At 37.9% G+C, this 27,801-nt stretch overlaps 2 protein-coding genes across 6 annotated transcripts in view; one reads left to right on the top strand and one right to left on the bottom strand.

The window, feature by feature from the left end:
• The first annotated feature begins 277 nt into the window (after positions 1-277).
• LOC117406379 (retinol dehydrogenase 7-like) lies at positions 278-8,353 on the top strand. Of its 3 annotated transcripts, none has more exons than XM_034010390.3 (6): positions 278-697; positions 3,460-3,781; positions 4,336-4,594; positions 4,870-5,033; positions 5,444-5,667; positions 7,949-8,353. In XM_034010390.3, the coding sequence occupies exons 1-6, from the start codon at positions 683-685 to the stop codon at positions 7,961-7,963; spliced, it is 999 nt and encodes a 332-aa protein (XP_033866281.3). In that variant the 5' UTR covers positions 278-682; the 3' UTR covers positions 7,964-8,353. The 3 variants fall into 3 exon arrangements, with proteins under 3 accessions (XP_033866281.3, XP_033866300.1, XP_033866292.3); XM_034010409.2 differs by lacking the exons at positions 278-697; positions 7,949-8,353 and adding exons at positions 719-1,071; positions 5,337-5,361 and having other exon boundaries at positions 5,444-5,630; XM_034010401.3 differs by lacking the exon at positions 278-697 and adding an exon at positions 724-1,071.
• Positions 6,332-27,801, bottom strand: part of LOC117973153 (low-density lipoprotein receptor-related protein 2-like) — a 63,007-nt gene continuing 41,537 nt past the window's right edge. For 2 of the 3 annotated variants that reach the window (XM_059032280.1, XM_059032281.1), the window contains 37 exons: positions 27,499-27,699; positions 26,857-27,099; positions 26,104-26,229; positions 25,678-25,797; positions 24,486-24,617; positions 23,822-24,023; positions 23,387-23,682; positions 22,535-23,048; positions 21,606-21,758; positions 21,049-21,219; positions 20,724-20,947; positions 20,293-20,470; positions 19,958-20,154; positions 18,990-19,235; positions 18,556-18,684; positions 17,898-18,017; positions 17,375-17,491; positions 17,126-17,242; positions 16,575-16,712; positions 16,330-16,452; positions 15,988-16,116; positions 15,454-15,585; positions 14,874-15,005; positions 14,242-14,385; positions 13,906-14,071; positions 13,443-13,571; positions 13,136-13,356; positions 12,657-12,836; positions 12,183-12,302; positions 11,919-12,009; positions 11,153-11,220; positions 10,582-10,699; positions 10,277-10,406; positions 8,959-9,069; positions 8,754-8,864; positions 8,382-8,453; positions 6,332-8,029 (listed from right to left, as the gene is read on the bottom strand). In XM_059032280.1, the coding sequence (XP_058888263.1) occupies positions 7,856-8,029; positions 8,382-8,453; positions 8,754-8,864; positions 8,959-9,069; positions 10,277-10,406; positions 10,582-10,699; positions 11,153-11,220; positions 11,919-12,009; positions 12,183-12,302; positions 12,657-12,836; positions 13,136-13,356; positions 13,443-13,571; positions 13,906-14,071; positions 14,242-14,385; positions 14,874-15,005; positions 15,454-15,585; positions 15,988-16,116; positions 16,330-16,452; positions 16,575-16,712; positions 17,126-17,242; positions 17,375-17,491; positions 17,898-18,017; positions 18,556-18,684; positions 18,990-19,235; positions 19,958-20,154; positions 20,293-20,470; positions 20,724-20,947; positions 21,049-21,219; positions 21,606-21,758; positions 22,535-23,048; positions 23,387-23,682; positions 23,822-24,023; positions 24,486-24,617; positions 25,678-25,797; positions 26,104-26,229; positions 26,857-27,099; positions 27,499-27,699 (5,975 nt within the window). In that variant the 3' untranslated portion in view covers positions 6,332-7,855. Of the gene's footprint in view, positions 8,030-8,381; positions 8,454-8,753; positions 8,865-8,958; positions 9,070-10,276; positions 10,407-10,581; positions 10,700-11,152; positions 11,221-11,918; positions 12,010-12,182; positions 12,303-12,656; positions 12,837-13,135; positions 13,357-13,442; positions 13,572-13,905; positions 14,072-14,241; positions 14,386-14,873; positions 15,006-15,453; positions 15,586-15,987; positions 16,117-16,329; positions 16,453-16,574; positions 16,713-17,125; positions 17,243-17,374; positions 17,492-17,897; positions 18,018-18,555; positions 18,685-18,989; positions 19,236-19,957; positions 20,155-20,292; positions 20,471-20,723; positions 20,948-21,048; positions 21,220-21,605; positions 21,759-22,534; positions 23,049-23,386; positions 23,683-23,821; positions 24,024-24,485; positions 24,618-25,677; positions 25,798-26,103; positions 26,230-26,856; positions 27,100-27,194; positions 27,228-27,498; positions 27,700-27,801 lie in introns of all 3 variants that reach the window. The other variant, XM_059032279.1, reaches the window with a different exon arrangement.

Genomic DNA, 27,801 nt, shown 5'->3' with positions numbered 1-27,801 from the left:
TGGCGCTACAAAGTATTAACTTAAGGGGGCTGAATAATTTTGCACGCCCAATTTTTCAGTTTTTTATTTGTTACAAAAGTTTGAAATATCCAATAAATTTCGTTCCACTTCATGATTGTGTCCCACTTGTTGTTGATTCTTCACAAAAAATTACAGTTTCATATCTTTATGTTTGAAGCCTGAAATGTGGCAAAAGGTCGCAAAGTTCAAGGGGGCCGAATACTTTCGCAAGGCACTGTACGTAAGCAGGTTTACTTCGACTTTAAGAAGCAAAATTAGTTAATTATATTAAAACTTCTGGCTATAACTGTACATTAAATGGAGCACTGTGGAATATTCTGCTTGGGTTAACACATGTAGTTAAGCAGCAAACAGGATGGACACTGATAACAGGTCCTTGGACAGTGCTCTCTTCTGATAAGGTTGGATCCGGGGTACATTCTATTTACCATGACAGGCACAATAACATTCCTTTTCAACAGGAAAAACATTTCACTACATTTGAACTCATGACTTATTAAAAGAATGTTAGTTAAAAGTATGTTTTGATGGATTTTCAGAAGAACAGGCTAGTCCATTCAACAAGGCCCGAGGAGAATGAATGTGACCTGCAGGTTTGATGTGGGAGAATCTTAGTTTTACTAAACAGAAAGAAAAAGGGAACTACAGAAGATAAACTAAGATGCAACAGAAGACAGTGAGTACATTTTTGATACTACGATATGTGTCTATTTAGAAGGGTGAGGCTATTTCTCTGAAACGTCACTGTAATCTCTTCTCCAACTTTGGAATTCAGTTTCTGCTTCTATTATGAAAAGCCACAGAATAAAATGGGTATTTAGCCTAGAGGTAATGTTTACTCAGCCTCCTCCTCTATTTTTATCAGTGTGCACCAGATGACCAGTCAGCCACTCCAGTAATTTGTTCTCATGCACTGAAGGTTGTAAACCAGACCTTTCAACTGCACTGGGGTTTATTGCCTAACTGGCACAGAGCAATTATTTTAAAGACAATCTGTGTATTGAATGGGACAAAATGTCGGAAGAATTTCAGAGTGCCACAATTAATATGGTAGATATCCAAATAATTCTATGTGTTTTTTCTATTATTATTTTTCTTTAGTGTTGTTTGTAGCATGCTCCTTATATTTTTCATTATTATATGCGTGTGCGCACGCGTGTGTGTGTGCTTGTGTGCGTGCATTCATGCATGCGCGTGTGCGTACCGCGTGCGTGTGTTTGTTAACCCTATTTATGCTTGTTATGCTTTTAAACATAGTTTACTTTCATTAGTCTATGTTTTTTAATATTTAATATTTCAAATATTTAAATGTTGAGTTTTTTTGGGAAAGCAAAGTTGGTCTAATATTCTGGAGTAGTTCCAATTTGATATGTCCAATATATCTAGTATTAAATATAAAATGGGTGCTACATTATATTTTACATTTATTCAGAGGTATTAAAATAATAATTGTAAATGTTACATTGGTTACATTGGTTTAAAGTTATTTCCTATGTCATGCATTATATAAGGCTAATAACAAAGAATATGACTGTTTCAAGGTTTCATGGTTTTCCAAGGTACATGTTCGCCATCTACTGGTTATATTTTAAAACACAATTAATGTCAGGGAATTGTGCTGATTTTTGAGTTTTGCATACAGCTAAAGAGCCGCTTGCACAACTGTGATGAAACTTTTCAATGACTTTCTTTATCACTAATTACTAAGTGTGTCCTAATCTGTGAGTACACACAGTAGAGGCCTACTGTATGTTTTTTATGTATCTTGAGAAACTTGGTTTGGAAATTCTTAAGCAAAAGTTATTGTATCAGAACACGGGGGTATATGTAATCATCTGTCCACCTGTCTGTATGTCAAACCTATATTTGCATAAAGAGGATGTAGGTCATGGTGACCAGGCTTTTCTTGTTAAGGAGAGCTGTGATTTATGTGACGGGGGCTGGATGCCACTGCTTGTGTGTCCTTGTAGCCAAAGATTGCAAGGAATTGTGAAACAATACTTAGCTATGACATTATCTTTCCCCCATCAATATTTAAGGCTGAAGTCCATCTTATTACTAATTGACCTCACTGCCTTCTAAACTGCTACTTCAAATGGGACTTTTTAGTCACATGAGTTGCCTTAAGTATGTATTAATGTGTTCTGAATTAAAGTGTATTGTCGTAGTTTTAATTTAGTGAAATACTGTACATTACATAGTAAATGTGTTCTAAGTGCACAGAACAGCAGTGGGTTTTAATTCCCAACCACATAATCACAGAGTAATATTCACCCAGCAACACAAGGAATATGCTTATGTATTTATTATTTTTTTCCTGTGATATTAATTCAAAGACTCCAATCAGGTACAAATTAGTTAACAGTTTAATACCATCTTAAAAAACTGGCCTTTAAAACAGAACATGTACTCCTCATTGTATGATGTGTAAACTTATGTGTAAACCAACCAAATCAATTAACCAATTATCTTAATTCTAGCATACCTCCAGTACAATGAATTCCTCATGCTACTGCTGTAATCAATTATAATAGAAACTGGTGACCTTAAAGTAAATGATGTCAAGTAAATGGATAATATTATAACATGAATATAACAGTAAAGAAAAAGTAGCAGTTTCCTACTGCTGTAACATTGCTTAATACAAAAATAATGCTCATATCATCCCTCCTGCAGCTAGGTATTGTGTTGAAGGTTCCTATAGTGTCTGGACCTGTTCCAGAAGACTAGTTTCTTTTTTATGACATTTTCTGACTTCACTCTCTCTCTGAGCTTTGTAATGCTGTCACTTCCCCCTCTTCTCCTGAAAGCCAGCACCCACAGCTGACAGCAAAATCTGTTAAAACATAAAGGACAGGGGGGCCTCTTGAAGGACATTGGTGTGTTCAGAGGAGCTGTGAAGGATCCTGTGAAAGTGTTTCTGTTCTTTATTACTGAATCACTGAATGGTTTCCCAAGTTCATTCACATATTGCAGTTAATTTCAAAGGAACCCAATTTTACCCTTGTCTTTCACTGCGATGCTAACACAGACAATGGACAAATAAACCCAGTGGCTTCTATTCCTTCTCCAAAGCCGGCACACCTCAGAACAAACCAGACCTTGAAACAACTGTACTGCCCCTCTGCCATTAGTGGACAGGGGAGTCACACAAGCATGCTGCTTAATCATTCCTGATGTGTCAGCACTGTTATACAAGTCCTCTATTTATTTGTATAAGACCCTTCATAATTCCATTACATTTTTTGTTTACTCTGATATTTGTAGAACCCTTGGTTCATAGAAATGTATTTACTCAAATACCAACCATTCTCCTATCAACTGGTTTTATACCTCTGTACATAGTCTTTGAATCCTGAGTAATATTTCCAGGAATACATTTTAATTTGTTAATATTACTGTACACAGGTCTAAAGATTATTTCTCTCTTTTTGTTAGCCATTTGTATCACACCAAGTCATTTTGGGAACCATTTTTTTCTGCATTCTTTTGTGGTTCATTAGAGATGGTCTGAGAGTAAAAGATGTTGAGCAGAAGCATGTCTTTGTCACGGGATGTGATACCGGTTTTGGAAACCTGCTGGCAAGGCAGCTTGACCAGAGAGGGTTCAATGTCATAGCCTCGTGTCTGACAGACAAGGGAGGACAAGATCTACAAGCAGCAAGCTCCCCCAAACTGAAGACAATCCTGCTCAATGTTACAGACAGCCAAAGCATTGAGAAAGCTGTGCGGTTTGTACAGGCTGAGGTTGGAGATAAAGGTAGGAGGGCTTGCATTCTGATTCTTGCCACTGCATAAAGTAAAAAGTATGGAACTTTTATATATGTATATATATATATATATCACCTTTTTTTTAGGTATAAAGTCCTTTTGTCTTTCTGATAAAATCGAAGGCTCTTCAGTGACGAAAGCTGACTTTGCTGATATGTTTTTATGAATTAAAGATATATATTTTTGGAGTGCAGTTGAGTGTGTGGTTCTCTCTATTTCTACAGTATATTGATATATGGCTTCAGCCTTGTGAACTTGCACCTTGTCTACTTGGGTGTGCGGACCGCTTTTTCTCTTTAATTATCACCTGATATAATATTAACATATAACAGGTATCAAAATGTTGTTCGAAGGGCATGTAATTACTCAGTAGTAAGAGCAGGACTGACTTGGGAATTACCAGTTATTACAGTAATTACAATTCCATTAGTAAATGCATGGCTATTTATGCTCAGTAATCAAAAATGATAAAGATATTAGTCATTTAGGTTTCCTGATTAAGTGTTATTGATTAAACTAATATTGATCTTTATACTGTTTTAGGTCTCTGGGGCCTGGTGAACAATGCTGGAAGAGCTACACCAATTGGACCAACAGAATGGATGGAAAAGGAAGATTTTAATAAAGTTCTTGATGTTAATCTCATAGGACTGATTGAGATCACCCTGAAGTTCCTTCCACTGATAAAGAAAGCCAGAGGCCGGGTTGTGAATGTTGCCAGTGTAATGGGCAGGTTGGCCTTTGTTGGTGGAGGTTACTGTTTATCTAAGTGGGGCGTGGAGTCTTTCTCAGACAGCTTGAGGTAATGTGGCTCATTAAATGTATAATATTTTAGCTGCGTCAGTAACAGTGTTCTAAAATGTATTGAACTGATTTAAATCAGTTCTTAATTAGGGCTAGGATTAGGGTTAGTCTCTCGAGAACAAGCAGCAGCTCAAACAGAATATATCATGTGTACTAGTTTTACATTGGTCCATCTTTCTGCATCTATGCCCAATACTTTTAAGTGAAATGTAAAAGTCTCAGGAAATAGAGAATGCTGTTTTTAAACACCTGCTTTGTTTTTTTACTTCCCAGGAGGGACATGCAGTATTTTGGTATCAAAGTCAGTATAATTGAGCCTGGCTTCTTTAAGACTGGTGTTACAAGTTTAGCAGTAATAGAGAAGGACCTGCAAAGACTTTGGGACCGCCTCTCTCCCGAGGTCAGGGACTCCTATGGAGTACAATATTTTGACAAGTGTAAGTAAGAATTATTTAATTTGTCTTCTAATGGAAATTCTAACCTCCAGGAGGCAATTGTGTGTAGTGTATTATACAAGCTGCTTAATATAGTTATAATGTTGTCTTGTTTATTGTTAATAAATAACCAGTCACATACACACTTATTACAATTTAATAATATACAGTAGTACCATTTTTTTTCTCTATTCACTACACAATAAGGAACAAAATCGTCAACTATTAATCTACTTGCAACCAAAAGTTTTACTGGCTAATGAAGCTGAATCCTGAAAAACACACTGTGGTTTATTTGTCTTGCAGCACCAGCTGTTTTCCTACTATTTAGGTAATTTAAATTCAGATTTATCATAACCATTCTGGAATATAGTCCCTGGCATGAGCTGGACCTTTCCAATCTTCTCTTCCAGATCTGAAAGCTCAGAGTCTCTCGATGAACACTATTTGCAGCTCTGATATCTCGAAGGTCACAAACTGCATGGAGCACGCCTTGATAGCAAAGTACCCCAGGACTCGCTATGGAGCAGGATGGGATGCGAAGTTCTTCTGGCTGCCTCTCTCCTATGTGCCATCATTCATAGCAGATTTCATGTTAAGTGCCCTTCTGCCAACTCCTGACGCCAGCAGGCAAGAGGTAAAGTTGGCATTTAATAGCACTGATAATTTAAATAAAAGTTAATCCCCATTAAAGAGTCTTTACTTCACAAGGGGTGTCAATGCCAATGGGTGGACACAGCGAGGACAGCTCACTTACCCATATTCAGTCTGCAGCAACTAGATTTTGCTGGTGTGCAACTATGGACATGTATTATGCTGTAGCATTTGCAGTGTTTTACAATCTACTGTTTATTTATTATTGTGATATCTTCTATCAATTAAAGTTTGAAACACAGCATGACCAAGACATGTTTACAAAGTACATTAATGCTTAGCACACTATATTGTATTAAAACCCTAACCCTGTGTTTAGTACTTTATAGTGTTTTGTTTTACTTTTAGTTTTAGCTTTTTTTTTTTTTTTTAAATAAAGCCAGATTTGAATGTTGCACCTCACTAACTTTCAAGGGTATAGTCTCTTAAACTTAATTTTATGTGGGTTGAAACTACGTCACACTGTGTACATCGCTGTCATTTTCAGTACTCCAAAGCTTTTAAGTATGTCAATTCAATATTGCTTTACATTTCATTGTTTTACATGGGACCTTTCACAAGAGATGTGTTTTGTATTCTCTAAAAAAAGTATATAAATTGTTCAAGACAGTTGATCCTAAAAAAAAAAACAATCTGCATGTATAATCTGTATTGTTACATACCCTTTATTGTTGTAAACAATGTCTAAAAGAACACATTGTGTAATATTATACTGTATTTAAATGCAATTTGCCTGACTTGTTTAAACGTTATAAAAATAGCACACACAAAAGGAACTATGATAAAATAACAGATTTATTAGATTATTTTTTTCAGCAGCATCAATTTGTTCCAGTTCTTATTTTCTACTTAAGAGAAAATAATTATCACAAGAGTGTTCTACATATTTGTTGGCATAAAGTTTTTTAATTAATTAAAGTACAAAAAAATATCTTTACAACAGAATATAACTGTGCCTGTGTGTTTTAAAATGTTGGTAGGTGGCCTTAACATTTAGGGTCGCAACAAGTTATTGGCAAAGGTAACTGAAAAGAGCTTGGTGCTTCAGTCTTCAGCCAGACACCTTTCATATCCAAATAAAAAAAGGAAATTAAAACCAGAAAAAAAGGGTATAAAATAATGGACTTGTTCAAGGATCCAGCAGAGACAATTTAGAAATGTGGCTGTGTTTGTTACTACTTGTTCTACCTTTCAAAAAAAGAACAGGTTGACTTCACTGGACCACTCTTTCAAAACAATAATACATTCTAATCTAACAATGATCATTTAAAAACCGAAACGTGAATCAAAGATTTCAGCAAATATCCATGAAAAATCACTAAGATTCATTTTTTTGTTTTTCAGTGTTTACTATCAGGTTACCACTGAACATGTGGACCTAAATTTCTGTTACTGAAAAATAAATTCGATTCATATGCAAATATAAATTGTTTGTGAAGATTGGCTATGGATGAGTATAATGTTCCACAGATATTCAAAGAATACATGATAGTCATTTCTGAAACATGTTTGTTTGGCGTGACACTAAATTGACAGGAATTTCATCCTACTGGTCTGTCTACTTTAATGTGAAGTAATCTGGGATACAATTTCCAAATAGCTACTGTAAGAGAAAAAAACAAAACAATTAAATCCCAGTTTTTATGGTTTTCTGTTTCTCAAGCTGAAAATGAGGTATATAAAAATGTACGAAGAAATGCATAAAACTTCAGTAAGACTGCTGCATCTTATAGAGCAGTGTGCTCCCAAAACACACCTATCCATTCCAATACCTCCCATCCAATTTGATTCTGCAGTTTATTCTTCATATTTGTAACTTTACACTATAGCAAAAAGAGTCTATTTCCAGTAGCAACATCATTGACAGATAATCTTTAACAAATTTACAAATGTACAACATATTTATAATATTACTTTTAGCAGGTTCAGTGCAAAGATAGACATTTAGTACATCACAATAATAAAAAAAAAAAATCTTCATAAAAAATATGAGAATTGGCATAAGAAATATAACAAGGCATAGTTCATACAGACCTTCCAATCTGTATTCTATAAGGTTTTTCAACTAAGGGTTTTTTTTTTGACAGTATTATTCTAGTTTTGCCCAGCCTGCATATAAAAATATATGTGCAAAGGAAAGTCTGTCTTTGATTCCCAAGTGTGAGACCTGGCTACACGTCACTGTCCTCTTTGACTAGGTTTGCTGTGTCTCTGAAAGTGTCCTCTGCTGGAGTGAATGCTGACAGCCGCTCTTTCTTTTGCAGCTTTGCTGGTGTTGAAAACGGAGAGGGTTCAGGAGCAGAGGCTTCTTCCTCAGGACCTCCCACGTTCTGATCACTCTGCATCTAGCACAAAAAGAGAGTGTCAACATATTTCATACCTAAAAAAAGCATATTTTATTACATCTTAGCCCATGGCAGCCAAAAGATACCAAAAAAACACCCTTCGAATACAGTTGAGGCATCATCAGTCCCTAATGGGTTCTACAAAGAAAAGTGTATTGTCATACAACTCTTTTTATTTTATATGAACTGCTAAAATAATGTATTAATATTAATTTGAATTCATACCATTCTTTATTATATTTTAACTAATAATATCTATGCATAATTTAACTATATAGGTATCATCTATGTCTTGACAAATTAAAACATGTTTTTTTCTTCAAAGCATTGCATGCACATTAAAAATACTTACCTCGGCATACAGTGGATTTTCAAAAGTTGTGCCAGGTTTCAGCTTTCTTTTAAAGAAACTCCACTTGGACTCCTAGAAAAAAAGGTTTAAAACAGTAATGGCAAAACCTAATGCTTATTGCTAATATATGCACTCGCATCTCTAATTAGACTACAAGGTAACACTAGCAGCATAATATACATATAAAAAAATACATCAGTGCAGGTAAGCAAGTGGTTTAACTGTAAGTACAGAACTGAAGTTTCATTTGGTTTTGTATTATTATTTTTCATATACAGGTAGAATTTTAGGGTCATGTTGTGGCACAATAAAAGCAATGTATCATTGATTTTCTAGTGAGAATGTTTCCAGTACTGTAATTCTGTAGCTTACCTGTGTTTCTGTACTTGCTGGAGTTTTTTCCACTTCCACTGCAGGTTGCTTTGAAGAATAGGTGGGGTTCTCATAGTTTTCATTCTGCTCAGGATTCACATTTACTGTAACCTACATTTTTTTAAATAGATGAATTGAGACTCAATACAAAACATACACAAAAACAACAAAATAATTTTGTATCACTGTTCAAAATCAGTCCTACCTGTGTAGCGTAAATGACAGCTGGGTCACTGGCTGCATTTCCTGTGGTTGTGTACATGGGGTTCTCAAATGTGACTGGCTGTTTCCCTGCTTCCACAGCAAAGTCTTCATTCTAGGATTGAAATTAGTAACAATGCATGAGGAATATAATAATAAACCACATATTTGGTATTTAACAAGATATTAGTACTCAAAACACAAGCAATGCATGGAATGTCCTTGAAAGTAGACCCTTAAAAGGGAAAAATACAGATAATGATGTGTCAGCATTCTTGTACTGATTCTCTTAAAGCAGTCGTTTTCAACCTTGGTCCTGGGGACCCCCTGTGTCTGCTGGTTTTCATTCCAACTGAGCTCTCAGTTACTTAACTAGACCCTTAATTGAAATGACAATTTGCTTAATTAGGCCTTTTTAGGCTGCATGGTCCGGTGGTTAAAGAAAAGGGCTTGTAACCAGGGGGTTCCCGATTCAAATCCTGAGTCACTCACTAACTCACTGTATGATCTTGAGCAAGTCAGTTAACCTCCTTGTGCTCCGTCTTTCGGGTGAGACGTTGTTGTAAGTGACTCTGCAGTTGATGCATAGTTCACACACCCTAGTCTCTAAGTCGCCTTGGATAAAGGAATTTGCTAAACAGTTGAACAGTTGCAGAGTTCAAGTTACTTATAAAATGTTATAGCTAACTTGAAATTTGCAACTGTTTAAGAGCTGAAAACAATTAAAAAGGTCTAATTAAGCAAATTATCAGTTAAATTAAGGGTCTAGTTAAGTAATTGAGAGCCCAGTTGGAATGAAAACCAGCAGACACAGTGAGGCCCCAGGACCAGGGTTGAAAACCACTGTCTTAAAGGATATATAAATACAAACGTTACTTAAGTAGTTTGTGTTTACCCCTCCTTAACAGGTAGTCGTCATCATGCTGACAGGCCTGCGTTGTCTGGTCATGTTTCTTTGTTTTGTGATTTTAAGAAATCATGAGACAGTGTGACCTTTCAACTCTTCTTGTTCCATCTACTTTACGGTATAGTACTGAAGCATGTAGAGCATGTAGAGCTATGGCCAAAAGTTTTGTATCACCCTATAGAATTAACACATTTTGCTTCATAAAGTCAAATGAAACCTACTGAATGATGTTACGTTCACATATTGAATTACATACCGCTTTCTAGTTTTTTCAATAAATTCTTGAAAAACTGACAAATTGAAAAATGTGACCCATGGATACACAGTAAAACTGCAGATTGTGTTTTGATATGAAAAAAAACAAAAACATTATTGAGAACTAGAATAATATAACAAACAGCAGACTCATACTTACCATCTGCATTGCTCTGTCTATAACAGAAATGCCACTAACTCCTGGTGGTCCCAGATCCATAGTAACATCATCTCCAGATCTGAATGTCACTCCATTACCATTTTCACTGGATTTCACCAAGCTACTCAAACTGTAGACAAAAAGAAGCAATTTGTTTCAGATATCATTATTTAAAATAATCAGTACTAACTTATGTAATTAATTATCAAATACAGTAATGTTATTAAAAAAAAGATTTGATGTCAGCATGGTTGCTGTGGTTTGTGGCACTCACTGTGTGTGTAATAATGGGAGATATATTCTACCTGGGCAGTTTAGGCAGGGAGGGAATAAGTGAACCAGTGCGTTTGTAATTCAGGAACCCTCCCACTGCCAGGGCTCCAATGATGAGGATGATAATCACTGCCAGGAACACAGCAAGAGCTAGAAGAAAACAAACAAACCGATTACACATTGGGCTTTAATTTAGCGGTTTAAAGTCAATTTGATTTATAATATATGGATGAGCCCTATAATTGAGTCATAGACCATACAAAAAATGTTTAAAAAAATTCTATGTTAAGGCAAAAAGTCAAATCCTTGATGTGTGAAATTCCTTCACTGAAGCCACAGATCCACCCCTTGCCCCCCAACGCACCACAACAGCAGGGCAGCATAATACTCTCATTGACAATGTCTCAAGTGCTGGTGTAGTTTGCAGTGTAAATATGTATTTTTTCTTAGTCCCACACTGGTCGTGGTCATAAACACCAAGTTGATTCCCGCTTTGAAAAGTGTTAGGAACCATTGACTGGTCAGTTTAAAAGGGTGACGTTTCCTTGCTGGCATGAGAGGGTTTGTGTGTGCAGTTATAGTATGTGCTCAAGTGTGCTGTACCTGTTCCTGCAGGTGCACTTCTTGATTTTCCAATTTCACAGAAACTTCCAGTGTAGCTGTAAGGACACCTGTAAAACAGCGCGCAATAATTCAGGGCCTGCAGTTTCACAGTCTGCAAGGGTTTTTTTTTCTTGTCATTTCAAAATTGTCTTCTTCAGACCTTCTTCAAAATCTCTACTTGTTCTTAGAATTTACTTCAAAATCACTTCAGTAGTACATCCAAATGTCAAGACTTTAATAAACCAAGTCATTTCATCTTGGTAACATTATGAGATATTAATGTACACTTAATAACATCTATACATGTGCATTTTACTAAGTCAAGGGCATCTAATCTAAAAACACCTGAACAGACTGAACAGGTCATTACAATTACAGCTGCTGTAAAACCAATACTGTTTGTATTTTGTGAATAGCAATAAACCAGGAGATAACACATGAAACTTGCAGTGCCCTATGGACTTTGTTTTGCTCTTTCACTGTTTTAATGATTCAGCACAAGAAGTACAGCAAGATCGACCTTTGTCTGTTGACGGGGTAATGGTAATACTGTTAACAAGATTAAGTAATGTCAAATTTAACTTCAATTATATTTTGTTTTTTTAGATCAAGCAAAAAAATGGAAGTTTGGGAAGTGGAGGATAAGGCAGCAACTGACACTGCATCAGACGAGTTTACATGAACATGGTGTTTAAATAGTTATGAAAGGAAACATCAGTTAAGCATCATCTGACAACATGTACTGAAACATGACAGCTGAACTTACTTGCACTTCGGCAGACCCCCTTCATCTGTGTAGCATGTTCCACCGTGCATGCATCTGCATGCTGGCGGCATGGACAATGGAGCTTCAGTAGCTGCAGGAAACGAAAGCCATGCAAAACATTAGGAAAATGTTATTAGCTGCGAAGCATTTCATGCTTATATTAGTATGTTTGGTCGAGGAAGAACCAAAGCTGCCTTAAAAAAGGCAATTCGGAACTTTACAGTTGAAATACATTGCAATCGGAGATGAGTGGTTCACACGTACCTGCATCACATTCAGTGGTGCTTCCACCCAATAACTGTGCACCCTGAGGGCAGGCACATGTATAGCCACCTGGTCTCAGCAAACAGAGATGACTGCAGACAGCCTTGCAGGGGTTAGGCACTGGAAAGCAGATGGAATGAATTATATTTTTTATGGCACTATTTAGTATAATATGTATTGGTCTCTCTCTCTCTCTCTCTCTCTCTCTCTCTCTCTCTCTCTCTCTCTCTCTCTCTCTCTCTCTCTCTCTCTCTCTCTCTCTCTCTCTCTCTCTCTCTCTCTCTCTCTCTCTCTCTCTCTCTCTCTCTCTCTCTCTCTCTCTCTCTCTCTCTCTCTCTCTCTCTCTCTCTCTCTCTCTCTCTCTCTCGTAGCTGTACGATTACCACCAATTGCTACAAATAACCATCAACACAGACAGTATTATAAAATATAAAGAAGCAGTAATGTCTATCTTATCTTAGTCTATTATCTCACCTGAGTTGTTGTATCTATGTTCCTGGTAGATGCGAACTTGAGTCAGCCAAGGATTTATTGTTAGCACCTTCACCTTTTCTCCATTTCCAAATTTATTTGTTTTCCACACTTCACCCTTTTCCTTTGTTGTCCAATATACATGTCCTTCAAACACATCCAGACTGTACGGATTTCCAATATCTAGGTTTATTAAAGAACATGCAAAAAGAATAGTTATGAAATGCTTGTAGTATAACATTCTACGCTGTATTGAAAATAATCAGTTCTTCTTGATAAGATATTTTATCATTGAAAGGAAATTTGCCCTTTTTGCATTATACATTTTATCATGCAAATTATGTTTCACATTGCATCTTCATGCTAAAGTCTCAAAAGTGTGATAACAGCATAAAAAAACATTAATGCATGCAGCATGTAAACCTTGTCAGACTTCACAGTAACAATTAAAGGCAGTTAAATAATTATTTTCTTTGTGTTACCTCCAAAAATAATGATTTTCCTGTCAGTTCCATCGGTTTTCATAGATTCTATAATATTCTCTTTGGAGTCACTCCAGTAGATTCTGTCTCCATTTAGATAGTCAATAGTGAGGCCTGTAGGCCACCCAAGGTCATCCTTAACCAGGACCTGTCTGTTATTCCCGTCCATCCAGGCAGACTCAATCTTGGGCTCTCTGCCCCAGTCAGTCCAGAAAATGGTTCTAAAGCAGACCAAAAAAAAAGTTTTATATATTGCACAAACACCAAAATGTAAATGAATAATATAAAAATCATCCAATGTGCTTACCCAAGTTTTGGATTGACAACAATGGCAGCTGGCTGGTCTAGCTCTGTGTGGATCAGCCACTTTCTGTACCGGCCATCCAGCTTGGCTACCTCAATTCTATTTGTCCCCGAGTCTGTCCAGTAAATGTGTCTGCAACACAACAATATGGCGTTAGGTTAAATGATGAAAACAAAATATTGTGAAGCTGAACTGATAATAGTGTTTCACTCTTATACACGGCATGGGATAGCTCAGGATAAAATACATGAGATCAGTGAATGAAGTAGTTCTAACTTGTACCATATAAGCTAGCATGTATAAGGTATTTTTTAGTCAACATATGAAAGATTTGTAATGCTGTGGTTGACGGCTGAATTCTTCAAAACATTTCAGGATATTGGCAAGTATACACTTATCCTCAATGTATAGAAAAAGAAAACAATAAATCAATGATTTATACTACGCAGAATGCACTGCAGCCTACCTCCCAATCCAGTCGACTGCAATCCCATCAGGGTTTGCAATATACCGCAGATTCAAATCCACTTCCTTCACTGGGTTGTTACCACCATCATCAAAAGTGGTCATATAGGCCCGTTTGATAGCCCCGAACTGCGAGCCACGTCCTAGTACAGTCCAGTACACAACACCTGAAAACAGGAAAAAACATTCAATCATGTAAATAAATTCTGTGGTGAGTCGTCAAGTGTTTTCTCTGAAATATCTATAAAATAGACTTCTGTATCACTTGTGACTTCAGTAAACAGCGGTGGATGCTTTTTTTTCACTGTAATAAATTAAAAGTATTAATTCTTTTTACTGAGGCCTATTCCTTCTGGATCCCAGTCATAGTCCAGGGCCTGGATGTGTTCTGCCTCGTCAATGTAGTCCGAGTACTGCTCCAAGGAGAGGTTGAACCTGCGGATCCGCACGTTGTCGGGCAACAGCAGTACTGGAGGGTTTCCTACAAGGGGTTAGAGAGTGTGGTGAGAATCCATAGACGTGTTACAAACCGGATCACTGACATATGTGTCAATATCAATGTGTTTTATGATTAAAATGGTATGGAACTGTATTTTTTAAATAACGTTTGATCAAAATCTGTACTCCTTAATTTTTGTTTCTAATTATACTGTACTACTGGTATTACGTTTTTTTTTGTTTTTTTTTAAAATTAAAGCTGCTTTTTAAAACTGCTGATCATCCATCTCATTGTATTGTATCCTGATTACCAGACATGTAAATAACGTGTTGTATATTGGGTGCATTACACATGCAAATTATAATAATTCCAAGGAAACTGTGATACTACATGGTTATAGTTCAGTATTATAGTAATCTCTTCAATGCTTTGGAGAAGCTGCATTGACCACAACTAACATTTTATTTTTTTAAACGTGTCACAGTAGACAGGATCATTAGCAGAATGGCAGTACGGTTATTCACACTTACCAGGGGCTGCACATTCAATTCCATGCTGTTCACCAACAGATCTGAATCCCTCTGCACAGAAACACTCATAACTGCCTTTGGAGTTTTGACAGTCCTGGGGGCATGTTCCATAGATAGCACACTCATCAATATCTGGCATTACAAAACAAATACACAATATATTAATACAATGTGAATGTATCTGTATAAATTTGAGATACAGTTCACAGGGCACCCTCAATATCTGACTGATTTGCCAGATATATTACTTTTTAAAATGGGAGTCACTTACTTATCTGGAGGTCTGGGTTTGGCTACCTAGTGAGGACATTGTGTATTCTAAAATACTAAATTTCACAGAAAAAAAAAACTGAATTTGAATATACTAATTTCATATTTCCTTAAAGTATCCATTCCAGACACTAGGACAATGGAATACACAAGTCAAGAAATCACAATTGTAACATTTGTCCACAAATGTCTACATCATCTTAATGTTAGATTCACATCCCTACTCTGTACAAACTATTATTAATTCGAAACCCAAACCAAAGTGTAATGTTTGGAGTCAGGTTTGCTATTAATTACCACTTGGACTTACCTGAGCAGGAGTTTCTGTCTGTTTCACTGGGTCCGTATCCCGGCCTGCAGGAGCAGATGAAGCCTCCCTCGGTGAGGTCGGTGCAGTTGTGCTCACAGATGTTCTCATTACATGTGCGATCTGCTCCACGGTCTGGTGGAGAGGAAACATACAGAGCTGGGTTGTTTGTTGTTTTATACATTGCTATGCTTTGTCTGTGAATTTTGTTAGACCAGAGGAAGAAGAGAAGACTGCCACAATCTCTGTCCCCGAAATTGTTAATTATGCGCATTAATTCATTTTTCATATTGCATGTTGATATTGAAGTTTAATAAAACATTAGTATTAAACTGACTAATTGTTGTATTGAGCGAATCACTCGGGTTAATCCACAAAATAATACTCACACCAGTGAACCACTTAATAGATATGCAAGTACAGTTAGCCTTCTCACAACTAACTGCAAATTGATTCCAGACATGTGGAGAAAACTGAGATCCCTCAGGGACATAAGATGTGTCACTATGCGGTATGCAATATATCTGGACTACTCACTGCAGCCTAGTTCATCAGAGTGGTCTCCACAGTCATCATAGTTGTCACAGACATACTGCAGTGGAATGCAATGGCTGTTACTGCATTTGTACTCTTCTGGTGTGCAAGGTCCATGGGTTGGTGCTATACCTGCAACAATAATACAAAATAAAAAATATATAAAAAATATGTACACACACATTGGGATTTCAACTCTCAGAGGACAATGAGACTGGGGGAGCACATGACTAAGTATACCTGTCACACAAGTTCTTAAAATGTCTCCCTATATATACAACATACAGAACGCATCCATGACGACACTGAGCACACTTTAATACTCCACTATCTAACGGCACTCACAGTGCTCTTGTTTCTCATCACTGCCGTCCCCACAGTCATCCACCGTGTTGCACAGCTCGTGGCTGTAGATACAGCGATTGTTGTCACAGCGGAAACGGAAAGGCGGGTCACAGGGAACTTCCACTGAAATGGAGAAAACAACAAGGGTAAATCAACTAAATAACGTACTTAACATTCCCCCAGTAAAAAAAAAAAAAAACTTCATATCCAGAGTATTGTGAAGGTAAAGTGAAAGGATTCCCTACAGCAGAGATGCAGCTCCTCGTCTGAATTATCCCCGCAGTCGTCATCTCCGTCACATTTCCAGTAGGGCTGGATGCACACGTGGTTCCTACATTCAAACATGAGTGGTGGGCAATAGGTGCCACCGGGATAACGTGTAGCTGTGGGAAAAGAAGCACAAACCCTCCTGTAATAACCATGCCCTCATATAGCTTGGGAATTATTTCAATGCATCCTTTGTGTGGACAGAAATGAGTTAAAAAAAGGGCAGCAAAAAAAGCCAAGCAATTACCTTTCAATGATTTGCTTGAGTGGTCTGCACCAGATTTTATTTATGTACAGCTTTGGTGTATTTTATTTATTGCAATGTAATACATGTAAAGCGCAGGTTTATTGCAATGTAATACATGTAAAGCGCAGGTAAGGTAAGGTTTTCAGTCAGAAACCTGAATGTTTAAAGTCTCAATAATAGTAATAATAATAATAATAATAATAATAATAATAATAATAATAATAATAATAATAATAATAATAATAAAGTGTAATCTCTTTTTAGATAATAGGTCAGACTTACGGCATGTTAACTCATCTGAGTAATCAAGGCAGTCTGCATTCCCATCACATTTGAACCTCTCTGCAATGCAATGGCCACTGTTGCATTGAAAGTAACCAGGATGACATGTCCGCAGGTCTGCAGAATGTAAGTCATGATTTTATTTAATAATAATTATAATCTACATTATTAACTTATAACAAAATGTATTTTTTATATATATAAATTGCTATCCATGCAGACTCAAGCGTTGTACAATTTAAAACCCACCACAGTCTCTTTCGTCTGAATTGTCTTCACAGTCATTGTCGTGGTCACACACCCAGCGGTTAGGAATACAGTGCAGATTGTCACAGCGATATTCGCTCTCTGTACAGGCACGAGGACCTGAGATCAAACAAAACAGGGGGTTACTTCAACAAACTTCTACAAAGTTTTTCAACCAGTCTACTTATGTCCCTAAAATTGTATTGTAATGAGTTCACCTTTCCAAAACAGACACATTTATGTTCCGTCCTGTGAAAACACTTCATACAAATCCAATAAACCCCTATCTTACTTATTAAGTCACTGAACAACTTGTCTACAAAAAGAGGCAAGATTTTCATAAAACCAAAAGCCCATTTTCAGACTTGAATCTAGTATCAATGTGTTCAGTCTCAGGTCTATGCAAGGTATTAGGAGTTAATAATAGTACATTTATAATGCTGATTAAGAAGCTTTAAAAGCAGCATTGTTTCTGTGTGGAAGTTAATCCCTAACAATGCATTGGCAGTGTTGTGTTGAGACTTACTACAGCCTCGCTCATCAGACCCGTCTCCACAGTCATTGTCTCCATCACACTTCCAGCGCAGGGGGACACACTGGTGATTGTCACAGCGGAAATCTCCCAACGGATCACAGGTTAGCTCCTCTGGAAATGAAACCACACAAAAACACTCACATTGAAGAACACTTCTTAAAGAGTCCCAGCCGGATCACACCCACTGCAGCAACCGGGTGTCACCAGCAGAGGGCAGCAGAGCTTTTCCTTTAGAGAGAAAAACTGAACATACAGTACTAGGATCTTTAGTTTACACCATTTCACCATGCCTTTCCACTGTTGTGTCTTTAAATCGAACAGATGTGTCTAGTTTTTCTATTCAGTGGTACAAAGTGGTGCTAAGAAAGGGTGAGGAGTTGATAAGTAAGGGAGGTGCACTTGTCAGCATAATGAATACAGTGTTGTGTTTCCCCCACACTCTACTAAATCAAAGTGTCTGAGTCAGATCCTTCTGCAGGGGAGGGAGTGTTCTTGTGAATGCCTCGCTCTCCTGAACTATCTGTGCATTGTCTGAAATAGAAAGATCTTCAGGACGTACAGTATATCAACTATGATTGATAGAACTGGATAACCAGGCTTAAAGTATCACAGTGCATCTTAGTCTCTGTGTTTTAAAATGAAGACATACCACAGCCTTGCTCATCGCTGTTGTCTCTGCAGTCGTTATACCCATTGCAGACTGACCAAAGAGGAACGCAGCGATAGTTTGTTTTGCAGTCAAACTCAGTGTGATTATCACAGCGATAGGCAGGACCCACTAGAAAAACAAAACAGTAAATATTTTGGTTCATAAAGACAATGGCAGTCCAAAATAAGTGTGTGCTATAACACTTTATAAAAAGTTAATCAATTTGCAGGTCCCATCTCATAATGTACATTCCTTTCTCAGATACATGGACTCTGGTGTACCAGAAAAGGCCGACAAGCAGCATTATAGATATAGTGTCAATGCTATAGCAACAATGAAAGGTGTCACTCTTGAGGTGCGATAAGAAATAGCATGATGTGAGTGGAAGTTCAGTTATTATTCAGAATAATCTTCAGTGCATGTGCTGTACTCACTGCACTCATCATGAGGCTCATCAGAGCTGTCTCCGCAGTCATCATCCACATCGCACTTCCAGGTCTGTGGAACACAGCGGCCGTTGTTACATTTGAACTGGCCTGGGGGGCAGGTCCTGGTGGAGCAGTGAGTGGCGTCCTCATCCGAGTTATCGCCACAGTCATTGTCCCCGTCACACTGCCACGCCTCGGGGATACACTTCCTGTTGCTGCATTGCCACTGGTGAATTTCACACTGGTGATTGGCTGAAAAGAGGGGAGTTGAGGGATTAGTATTGGAGGTGACTTTCAGGAAACATGTCTGGCAATTGTTGAAGCAAGGTGATACTTTTCAAACTTGACTTCAACAAACAACTTGGTTAAAATTGCTAAACTAAACTTCTGGTTTAATGAGTTCATCAAAAAGAGCTTTAAAAAACAGTTTCTTAAAGTTTTAATGAATGGGTTCCCAATGTCAGAATAACAGGACAAAAAACACATCACTGAATATCATTTCTAGATTGAAAAATTTAGATTGAAATTTGATGGGCAATAATTATTATTATTATTATTTGTTTATTTAGCAGATGCCTTTATCCAAGGTGACTTACAGAGACTAGGGTGTGTGAACTATGCATCAGCTGCAGAGTCACTTACAATTACATCTCACCCGAAAGACAGAGCACAAGGAGGTTAAGTGACTTGCTCAGGGTCACACAATGAGTCAGGGGCTGAAGTGGGAATTGAACCGGGGACCTCCTGGTTACAAGCCCTTTTCTTTAACCACTGGACTACACAGCCTCTTAATGCTTACTTATAAGCTAGTTTTGAATAAGGCAACAGCAAAATGCTGACCCCTACACCCCTTTCCTTTCTAAATAGTTAGCACTGAATATACATGGCTGGGTTCCTCTTATATCTGACCTAGTTGTACAGATTCGATTATTGTATGATACAATGAATGTGATTTCAAATGTAACCCATCATACCGCACAGAACAGGCTCCTCATCCGAGCCATCTCTGCAATCCTGCATAGTGTTACACAGGAAGTGGGGGCTGGTGCAGTTTCCATCGTTACACTGGAACTGGCCAACAGGGCAGTATCTGGGAGGGCATGTGGAAGGTTCATCAGATCCATCCCTACAGTCACGCTGTCCATCACATTTCCACCAGATAGGGACACACCTGCAAGACAGAGAAAATCACTTATTTTCATCGGTGCATGATACACGAACATTACTCCTGTGCAATTTAAAGAATGTTTAGTAGTTAAAGCTTTGTCAATAGGTCTCCTAAAATGTGCTCAATTTTAATTCAATTTACCTTTCATTGTCTGCACATCTGTACTGGGTGCTGGAGCACATAGGAAGACAGCGAGCAATTCCACCCAGCTGGACTGTCACAAAGTTATTTGGGCACTCACAGCTATAACCCTGCCCGCCATTTTTTATCAGACATAAGTGAGAGCATCCTCCATTGTTTACACTGCATGGGTTAGTCACTAGAGGGGGAAAAAAAGAGGAGAGTTATCATTCATATTGTCTAACTACCTTACTATGTGAGCGCTGCCCTGTTGTTTTACAATTCGATAAATTCACAAAGCTGTTACTTATTCAACCGTGATAAACAAATGAAACCTAATTAAATGGATTAGGATGTGTGATGACTGAAAGTAATTAAATGGAAATTGTGGCAAAGACAACACTGACATTTCATTACAGTTTAAATTGTAGTTTGGAAAATGATTTGCTTACATATCGGTTGTCTGTAGGGGTGGTAAACATGAATATCAAATGGCCGGTGTGTAGTGTTCACCAAAGCTGTCCTGCCTGACCCGTCATACTTGTTTCCTTTCTCTACAGTTCTGGTATTCCAGTCGGTCCAGTAAAGGGTGTCTTCAAACACAGTGATAGAAAATGGATGAGGCAATGTTCCGTCATAGACTGTATGGCGGTGGTGTCCATTTAAATCTGAATACCTGAATACAAAGCAGAAGAAGAGTGATTGAGAAATTAAAGGGAGCGAAACTTAAACTGACCACAATAATTGTAATACTGGTAAATATGAAGCGTTACTTACTCAATGTAATTTAGATGTGCATCTGCCCAGTACAGCTTATCATTGGTGTAGTCAATCGTGAGACCATTAGGCCATTCAATCTTAGAGGTGATTACAGCTGTCTTGTTGGTTCCATCCATTCCCACTCGACCAATAAAAGCCTTGTATCCCCAGTCAGACCAATAAACATACCTGGAATAAAGGAAAGATAAAGCTGACATTTTTTTCAGTTTTTTGCTGCCTGTCCTTGTATCTGCTGCTGCTGTTGCTGCCCTGGGACACGACTGTCAATAATATCTTTAGTCTCACTGATCTGGATCATGGATAAATAAACTGAACTTGAAATTGAAATTTCTAAGCAATCAAGAAAAATACACAAACGGCATGCAACCAAACTATTGTAAATACAAACTTCTGTACACTACATACAAACTGTTGCACCCTACATACATAACTTGAATTGCCTTTGATCTCAATTGCCTTTCATCCCACTGGTTGAACAGTATAAAACGCTATAATAATTTATTACTACATCTTTGACCTTTTAAAGCCATTGAAAAGTGATAAAGAGAACGTACCCATATTTCGGATGAATGGCTACAGCCCTTGGGTTTTCAAAGCAGTAGCTATTGTTGGAGTCCACACAGTGTTCAGCCAGCTTTTTAACAAAACGTCCATCTAGCTCAGCCACGTTTAGACAGTCAAGGAATGCGTCAACCCAGTATAGTTTTCTGCAAAGAAAATTGTGAACAATTTATTGCAAGCTATTTTATTAATATACGGTTTATGCTTAGGTCATGCTGTGCATTTCCTAAAGTACTAGTTTGATGACTTTTTAGGAAATATATAAAAGGAAGATTGCATTTGATGCACAGCAGTTCTCTTTCCATTACTGTCAAAAGCAATTAGAGAAATTGAACATGTTATGCAGTTTGCCACCACAAGAGGTCCCTAAACATATAAATTAGAAATTCCTCTCTGATCTAATAATTTCAACTTTAGATGTACCCTCTCATGTCTGAATTTGGCTTCTAAATAAAATACACATAAAAACAAATTATGCATTTGTAGACATTCCTTTTAAGTTTGGGGTGACAACCATTTATACAGATAATTTCCATATCAGAAGAAAAGTGCAATATCCCACTCCCTGAGTCAGACAGATTATATATATATATATATATATATATATATATATATATATATATATATATATATATACACATGTGGTAGACAGTTTATCAGGGATTGATAAGCAAAGCTGTAATTTATACACTGCTTCAATGTTTTGAATTCCACACGGGTCTGTAAAAACAACAAAACTAAAGACTGGAAGATATGAATAAAACGTTTGTTAAAGTATAAAACTAATAAGAAATGAGCAGTTATACCATATCATACTAATCTGTAGTTTCTTGGTGGCTTTATACTGTAAAGGAAATTAAAAATGTGCTCAAGAATAGGACCCTAATTAATGAATGTCTCATGAAGAAAGCTTAAATTTTACCTGCCAACCCAATCCACTGCAAGCCCTTCACCATGTAGCACTCCAGTGAGAACAGTCTCTCTGCCTGTCCCGTTAAGAAACATTCGCTCAACAACTCTTCTTCCCACATCGATCCAGTAGAGCCTTCTATCTGCCCTGTCAAAGTCCATAGCCACTACGCTTGTCAAGCCTTGGAGGATGAGGGAGTAGGACTGCCCGTCGGCGGACAGATTGCGGAGATAGTAGCGGTTACTGAAAATAAGGTAGGGCGCTATGTTGCTGTTCTGCCGGCAGGTTTTTCCGTCAGGTTCCCGAATATACCCAGGAGCACACTTACAAATGTAGGAGCCCACCGTGTTCTCACAGAGCTGACTGCACACGCTTGGTGTTTCGTTGCACTCATTGATGTCATCGCAAGTCCGATTGTCAGACATGAGCCGATATCCAGGGCGGCATGAGCAGAAGAAGCTTGTTATTGTGTTTGTGCAATCCTGATCACATCGGTGCATTGTGGGATCAGTGCATTCGTTGATGCCTAGAATAAGTGAAAGAAAATAACAAAATGAGCTTTGTTGGCACATTCTAAATAATGGAAATGAAAGGAAACACAGAATCCAAATTTGGTCCCTTGGTCAATATTGCTAAGCATAAAATAATTAAAATAGTATTTAAATATAAAAAAAGGTAACATAGGAATATCAGTTAAATAATTCCAGCCTCACTATTAAAAATTATCAAAGAGTTGGAAATTCAAAAATTATCCCAATTCATGAGGAGATTATGTCGCAGAGACCCAGTATGAGGTTTGCACAAACAATAACTGAATTTAATAACTTCCCAGATTCAGATTTAAAGCTTAAGAACTATGCTCACCGCATCCTTTCTCATCACTGTTGTCTGAGCAATCATCTGACCTGTCACAGACTTTGACATTTTCAATGCAATTTCCATTGTCACACTTAAACTGATCTGGGGCACAGGATGGTTGTGGGACATGACAGAGATGATCTAGTTCATCAGATTCATCTCCACAGTCATTGTCACCATCACAGACAAAATCCTTAGAAATGCAGCGCCCATTTTGGCAAGTGAACTGCTGCTGTTGACATTCTAAGTAGGTGCACCCCTGTTCATCGCTGCCGTCACCACAGTCATTCCGTCGGTCACACCTGACATAAAAAATAGAGCAAACCATTACATATATTTGCATATCAATAGTGGCTTAAATGAATAACCTTTTGAAAAGTCATTAGCACAGCTGTCATTTTTTTAATAGCCCATTGAAGCAACACATTTTAAACTACAAACCTGTAGGAACCGCTAACACATAGGCCATTGCTGCATGTGTATTCATTCTCCGAGCAGGATTTCCTGGTGCAGTTTTGATGTTCATCATATGCGTCAGAGCAGTCAGCATCTCCATCACAGACCCAGGCTCGAGGAATGCACCTTCTCTGAGGAGGCTGGTTGTTAACGCAGGTGAACTCAGAAGCTGTGCAGTTGCGGTTTGCTGAAACGAAAGGAGAAATCAATATGGGGGAAAACAGCTAAATGAGTTACGCCTTTAGTCTTTACTAAGCACACATTGTACTCGTACACTTATGAAAGATGTAAAGTGTGGGTAAAAGGTTGTTGCTTCTGCCGGTTCATTTTGTATGGCCTAAAGCTAGTGTTTTTTCAGTGTGGTATATTACTTCACATAAAATAAACTGCAGAGATCATAAAAGAAAAAAAAAACAAATGCAGCTAATTGTGACTTGATTTTATACTTATCTTAAGCAACTGTTTCAGTAGGAAATACTAACTGTGAGACTGCCGTTCATTTCCAGCTAGGCCCTTTACTGACAAAGCTGGATGGGAGTTGCGGGGGAGGGGTCTGGAATTCCTCAGTCTTAGACCCCAGAGTGCAAACATCCTATTCTATTATAACCGAATGACAGCCATTCTAATAAGATATAAATGGAAATCCCACCACAGTTGTGTCTTCTGTCCTCATCACTCATGTCTCCGCAATCATTGTCCCCATCACAGATCCACGAATAGGGAATACACCTGGAGTCATCGCAGCGGAACTGCTCACTGGAACACGTCCTCACTTGGGTGGCTAGGAGTAAACACAGTTCATTTAAATTAGCATTCAGCCAGGGCCTCTTTCTTTTATGCTAAATCCACTTGGTCTAAAATCTGAATTCTAAATTCAGACAAAGTGGCTCAAAACGATTGTACAGTAAAACAGCACAAACACTATACTTGTCTGTTATAGGAACTAAATGGATAAGATTATGAGAAATAAATGCATTAACCAGGAATAATACCTTACAACAGCCATTTTAAGAGTGAATAGCAGGCAGTGCTGCTGTGGAATGTGGCACACAATGACTGGCTATAAAGGCATCTGCCGCTATGTTAGTCAGCCCTCCAGGGAGTTCCACCAGTTCCATGGTGTTTTGTCACAGTTCACCTCAAACTCACTTTAATAATGTCACATACATGACAGATACTGGACACATTATATGATTTGTAGCTGTAATATGAATAATAAATCTCTTCAAAACATTCTGTTGGAATGAGAACTATATTTAATATAGTTCTCATTCCAACAGAACTCTTGTTCTCTGTTTAGTATTCTGTACCCCCTTTGAAGTGACTTGGGTCTGGCGTGCAAAAAAGAAAGCCACTGTCAATATATTATTACTATACATTTAGAGGAAGACTTTTACAGTACAAACAGGAAATGTATTTCGTTATGTTAAATCTGATAGAATTTCCTACCCTCAACAAACGACCTGCTTCATTGCACTGTAGAGATGTACGTATGAGTGTCTCTCTGTCTCCCTTTAAAAAGACAGCAATAATTGACCCACATGATCGAGCACAAAGTATTTGATTTAATAATGGGTGATCTGATCGCACAGGCCAGCCTGCGAGTTCTCTGTTTGACTGAGCAGGTATGAAAAAAATGAAATAACAAATGCTTCTGATGTGGTCGTTTTGCGACCCCCCTGAAATACTCTGCAACCACCCCAAGAGGGTCCCAACCCCCAGTTTGAGAACCTGCTCAAAGTATAAACCTGCTCTAAGTATAGGAGCACATTGTTATGCCAGCTCATGTCAAGGGGAACTAGGTGAGCCACCTCATACAGAATAATATTTAACATATTCACCACAAGTGGTAGGTTCATCCGAACCATCAGCACAGTCAATTCCTTCATCGCAATACCAGTGAGCCGGGATACAGCGCCCACTAGAACAGCGGAATTCATTGTCTGTACAAGTCACAGTAGCTGGAAAGAGAAAAAAAGAGGGGGCCTTAGTATAAACTGGTCAACATATTTAAAGATTATAATAGTAACTTTGAAGAGCCGTACATATTTCGGCCAAAATGTCTGTTTTGTGATCTGTACAAATCAGTATGAAACAATTAAAAACTTTGAATGTATGTTTTATTCTACATGCTGTGGAGTTAGAGAAGATGTCCATTAATTCAAAGACGTTCTGTTATTCTACACAATTTGCAATAGGGAAACTTTTACTTGTATGGTACAAAATGACTGAAGTTCTAAAGAATGGTAAATTTGTCTGCAACATACTGCAGTGAGTCAGGCCCTCGTCACTCATATCTCCACAGTCGTTGTCTCCATCACACAGGTACGAGCGAGGAATGCAAATATTCGTAGTCTGACACTTTGTAAATCCAGGCTGGCATGTACGTTCAGCTAAAGAAAAAGACAAAACAAACAAATTGCAACATTTAGGAAATCTACCCCTGTAGAGGCACTGGAGTTCATCCACAAAAGACAAATGAGCTACAACAGTAAGACACCTCAATACAAAGAAGAAAATGAATAAGGAATATAACTTGGACTAATGCACCAACAGTTTTAAAATGAATACAGTTAGACTGATTCATACAAGATTCACTCAGCTATAATCTCATCTAAGGATGAAGTATTTTTCGTGTCTGAATACGTTTTTAAATCAGGAAGTATACCATGCCTGGACACAGAGCCAAGAACCTCTCAATTATGGCAGAACTGGAGGTCAACCTTATCACAAGTTATTCTTGGTAGCTTTATAGGAGGGCAGAGATAGGGACAAATATTCATCCTGCCTGCAAGTCACCAATATTTCTTTGTTACCTCATTGTTTAACCCTACAGTGTCCAATGTAAAACTATTTAACCAAATACAGCATAACGCCACATAACTGTACACAGAACCATGTCATTAAATTAAGAGTAGACAAAATAAAATCAAATGTCACCTTTGAACTTTCCCCCCAAAAATATGGATAATCATTTCTGGTGTATTCATTACTAGGGGTATTAAAATGACTAAACTCACGGCAGTTTCTCTCATCGGTAGTGCCATTGTCGTAGCAGTTGTTGATCCCGTTGCAAACATATTCTAGGGAAATACACCTTCCGTTGCTGCAGGTGAACTCTGTGTTCTGGTCACAAGAACGGAACAAGCAGCCAGCCTCATCACTGTTATCCCCGCAATCGTTATAATGGTCGCAGCGGTAATGATAAGGAACACAGCGTCCGTTTCCACAGGTGAATAACGTTGGGTCACACGTGTGGAATGCTATAGTAAAGGTCAATAGAGATGTTAGTAATTAAGCGTGGCAAGACTTAAAGTACAATGTAGAAACAAATTATAAAAAATGATGTATTTGTTACCTGTCAAAGCAATAAATGCTGCCATATGAAGGACTGCATGCAAAATACAATTATATAATTATGTTTATTTGCCTTTCAAAGTTAAAAGACTGCATTGATTCAGGGTTGGTTAATACAAATGCAGAACTGAAAAAACTTACAGTGTAAATCCACTGTAAATACAAACAGCGTTCCATTACATACCAAATTCGGTATATACAAAAGCTTCTATGTTTGTGCAAACCTGAATTATCGGCAGATCACAGCCATTGGTTACGTTAACATTTTCTTCCTGTCTTTGAACAAAAAAGATCAAAGGTCTTACCACAAACTATTTCCAGTTCGTCACTTCCGTCTCCACAGTCATTATCATTGTCACATTTCCACTGAGCACGAACACAACGTCCATTCATACAGGTGAACTGATCCGGTGGGCATCTTGTCCCATTGTCCTGAATGCAGTACTTGTTATCAGCCAAGTACCAACGGCCCTCAGATGGGCACTGACACTCCGCACCATTCGGACCTGCAGGGAAAAAATAAAACCGCTCATTCTTGTGCCAGAAAAACTGTCCTACACAGTCACAACCACGTGTGACTATATCGCTTAAATTGTATTTACACTTGC

This window comes from Acipenser ruthenus, chromosome 10, assembly GCF_902713425.1.
Source record: "Acipenser ruthenus chromosome 10, fAciRut3.2 maternal haplotype, whole genome shotgun sequence".
Classification (NCBI taxonomy): Eukaryota; Metazoa; Chordata; class Actinopteri; order Acipenseriformes; family Acipenseridae; genus Acipenser; species Acipenser ruthenus.
The sequence above is the reverse complement of the archived record's forward strand: the minus strand, read 5'-3'. Positions and strand labels throughout refer to the sequence as shown.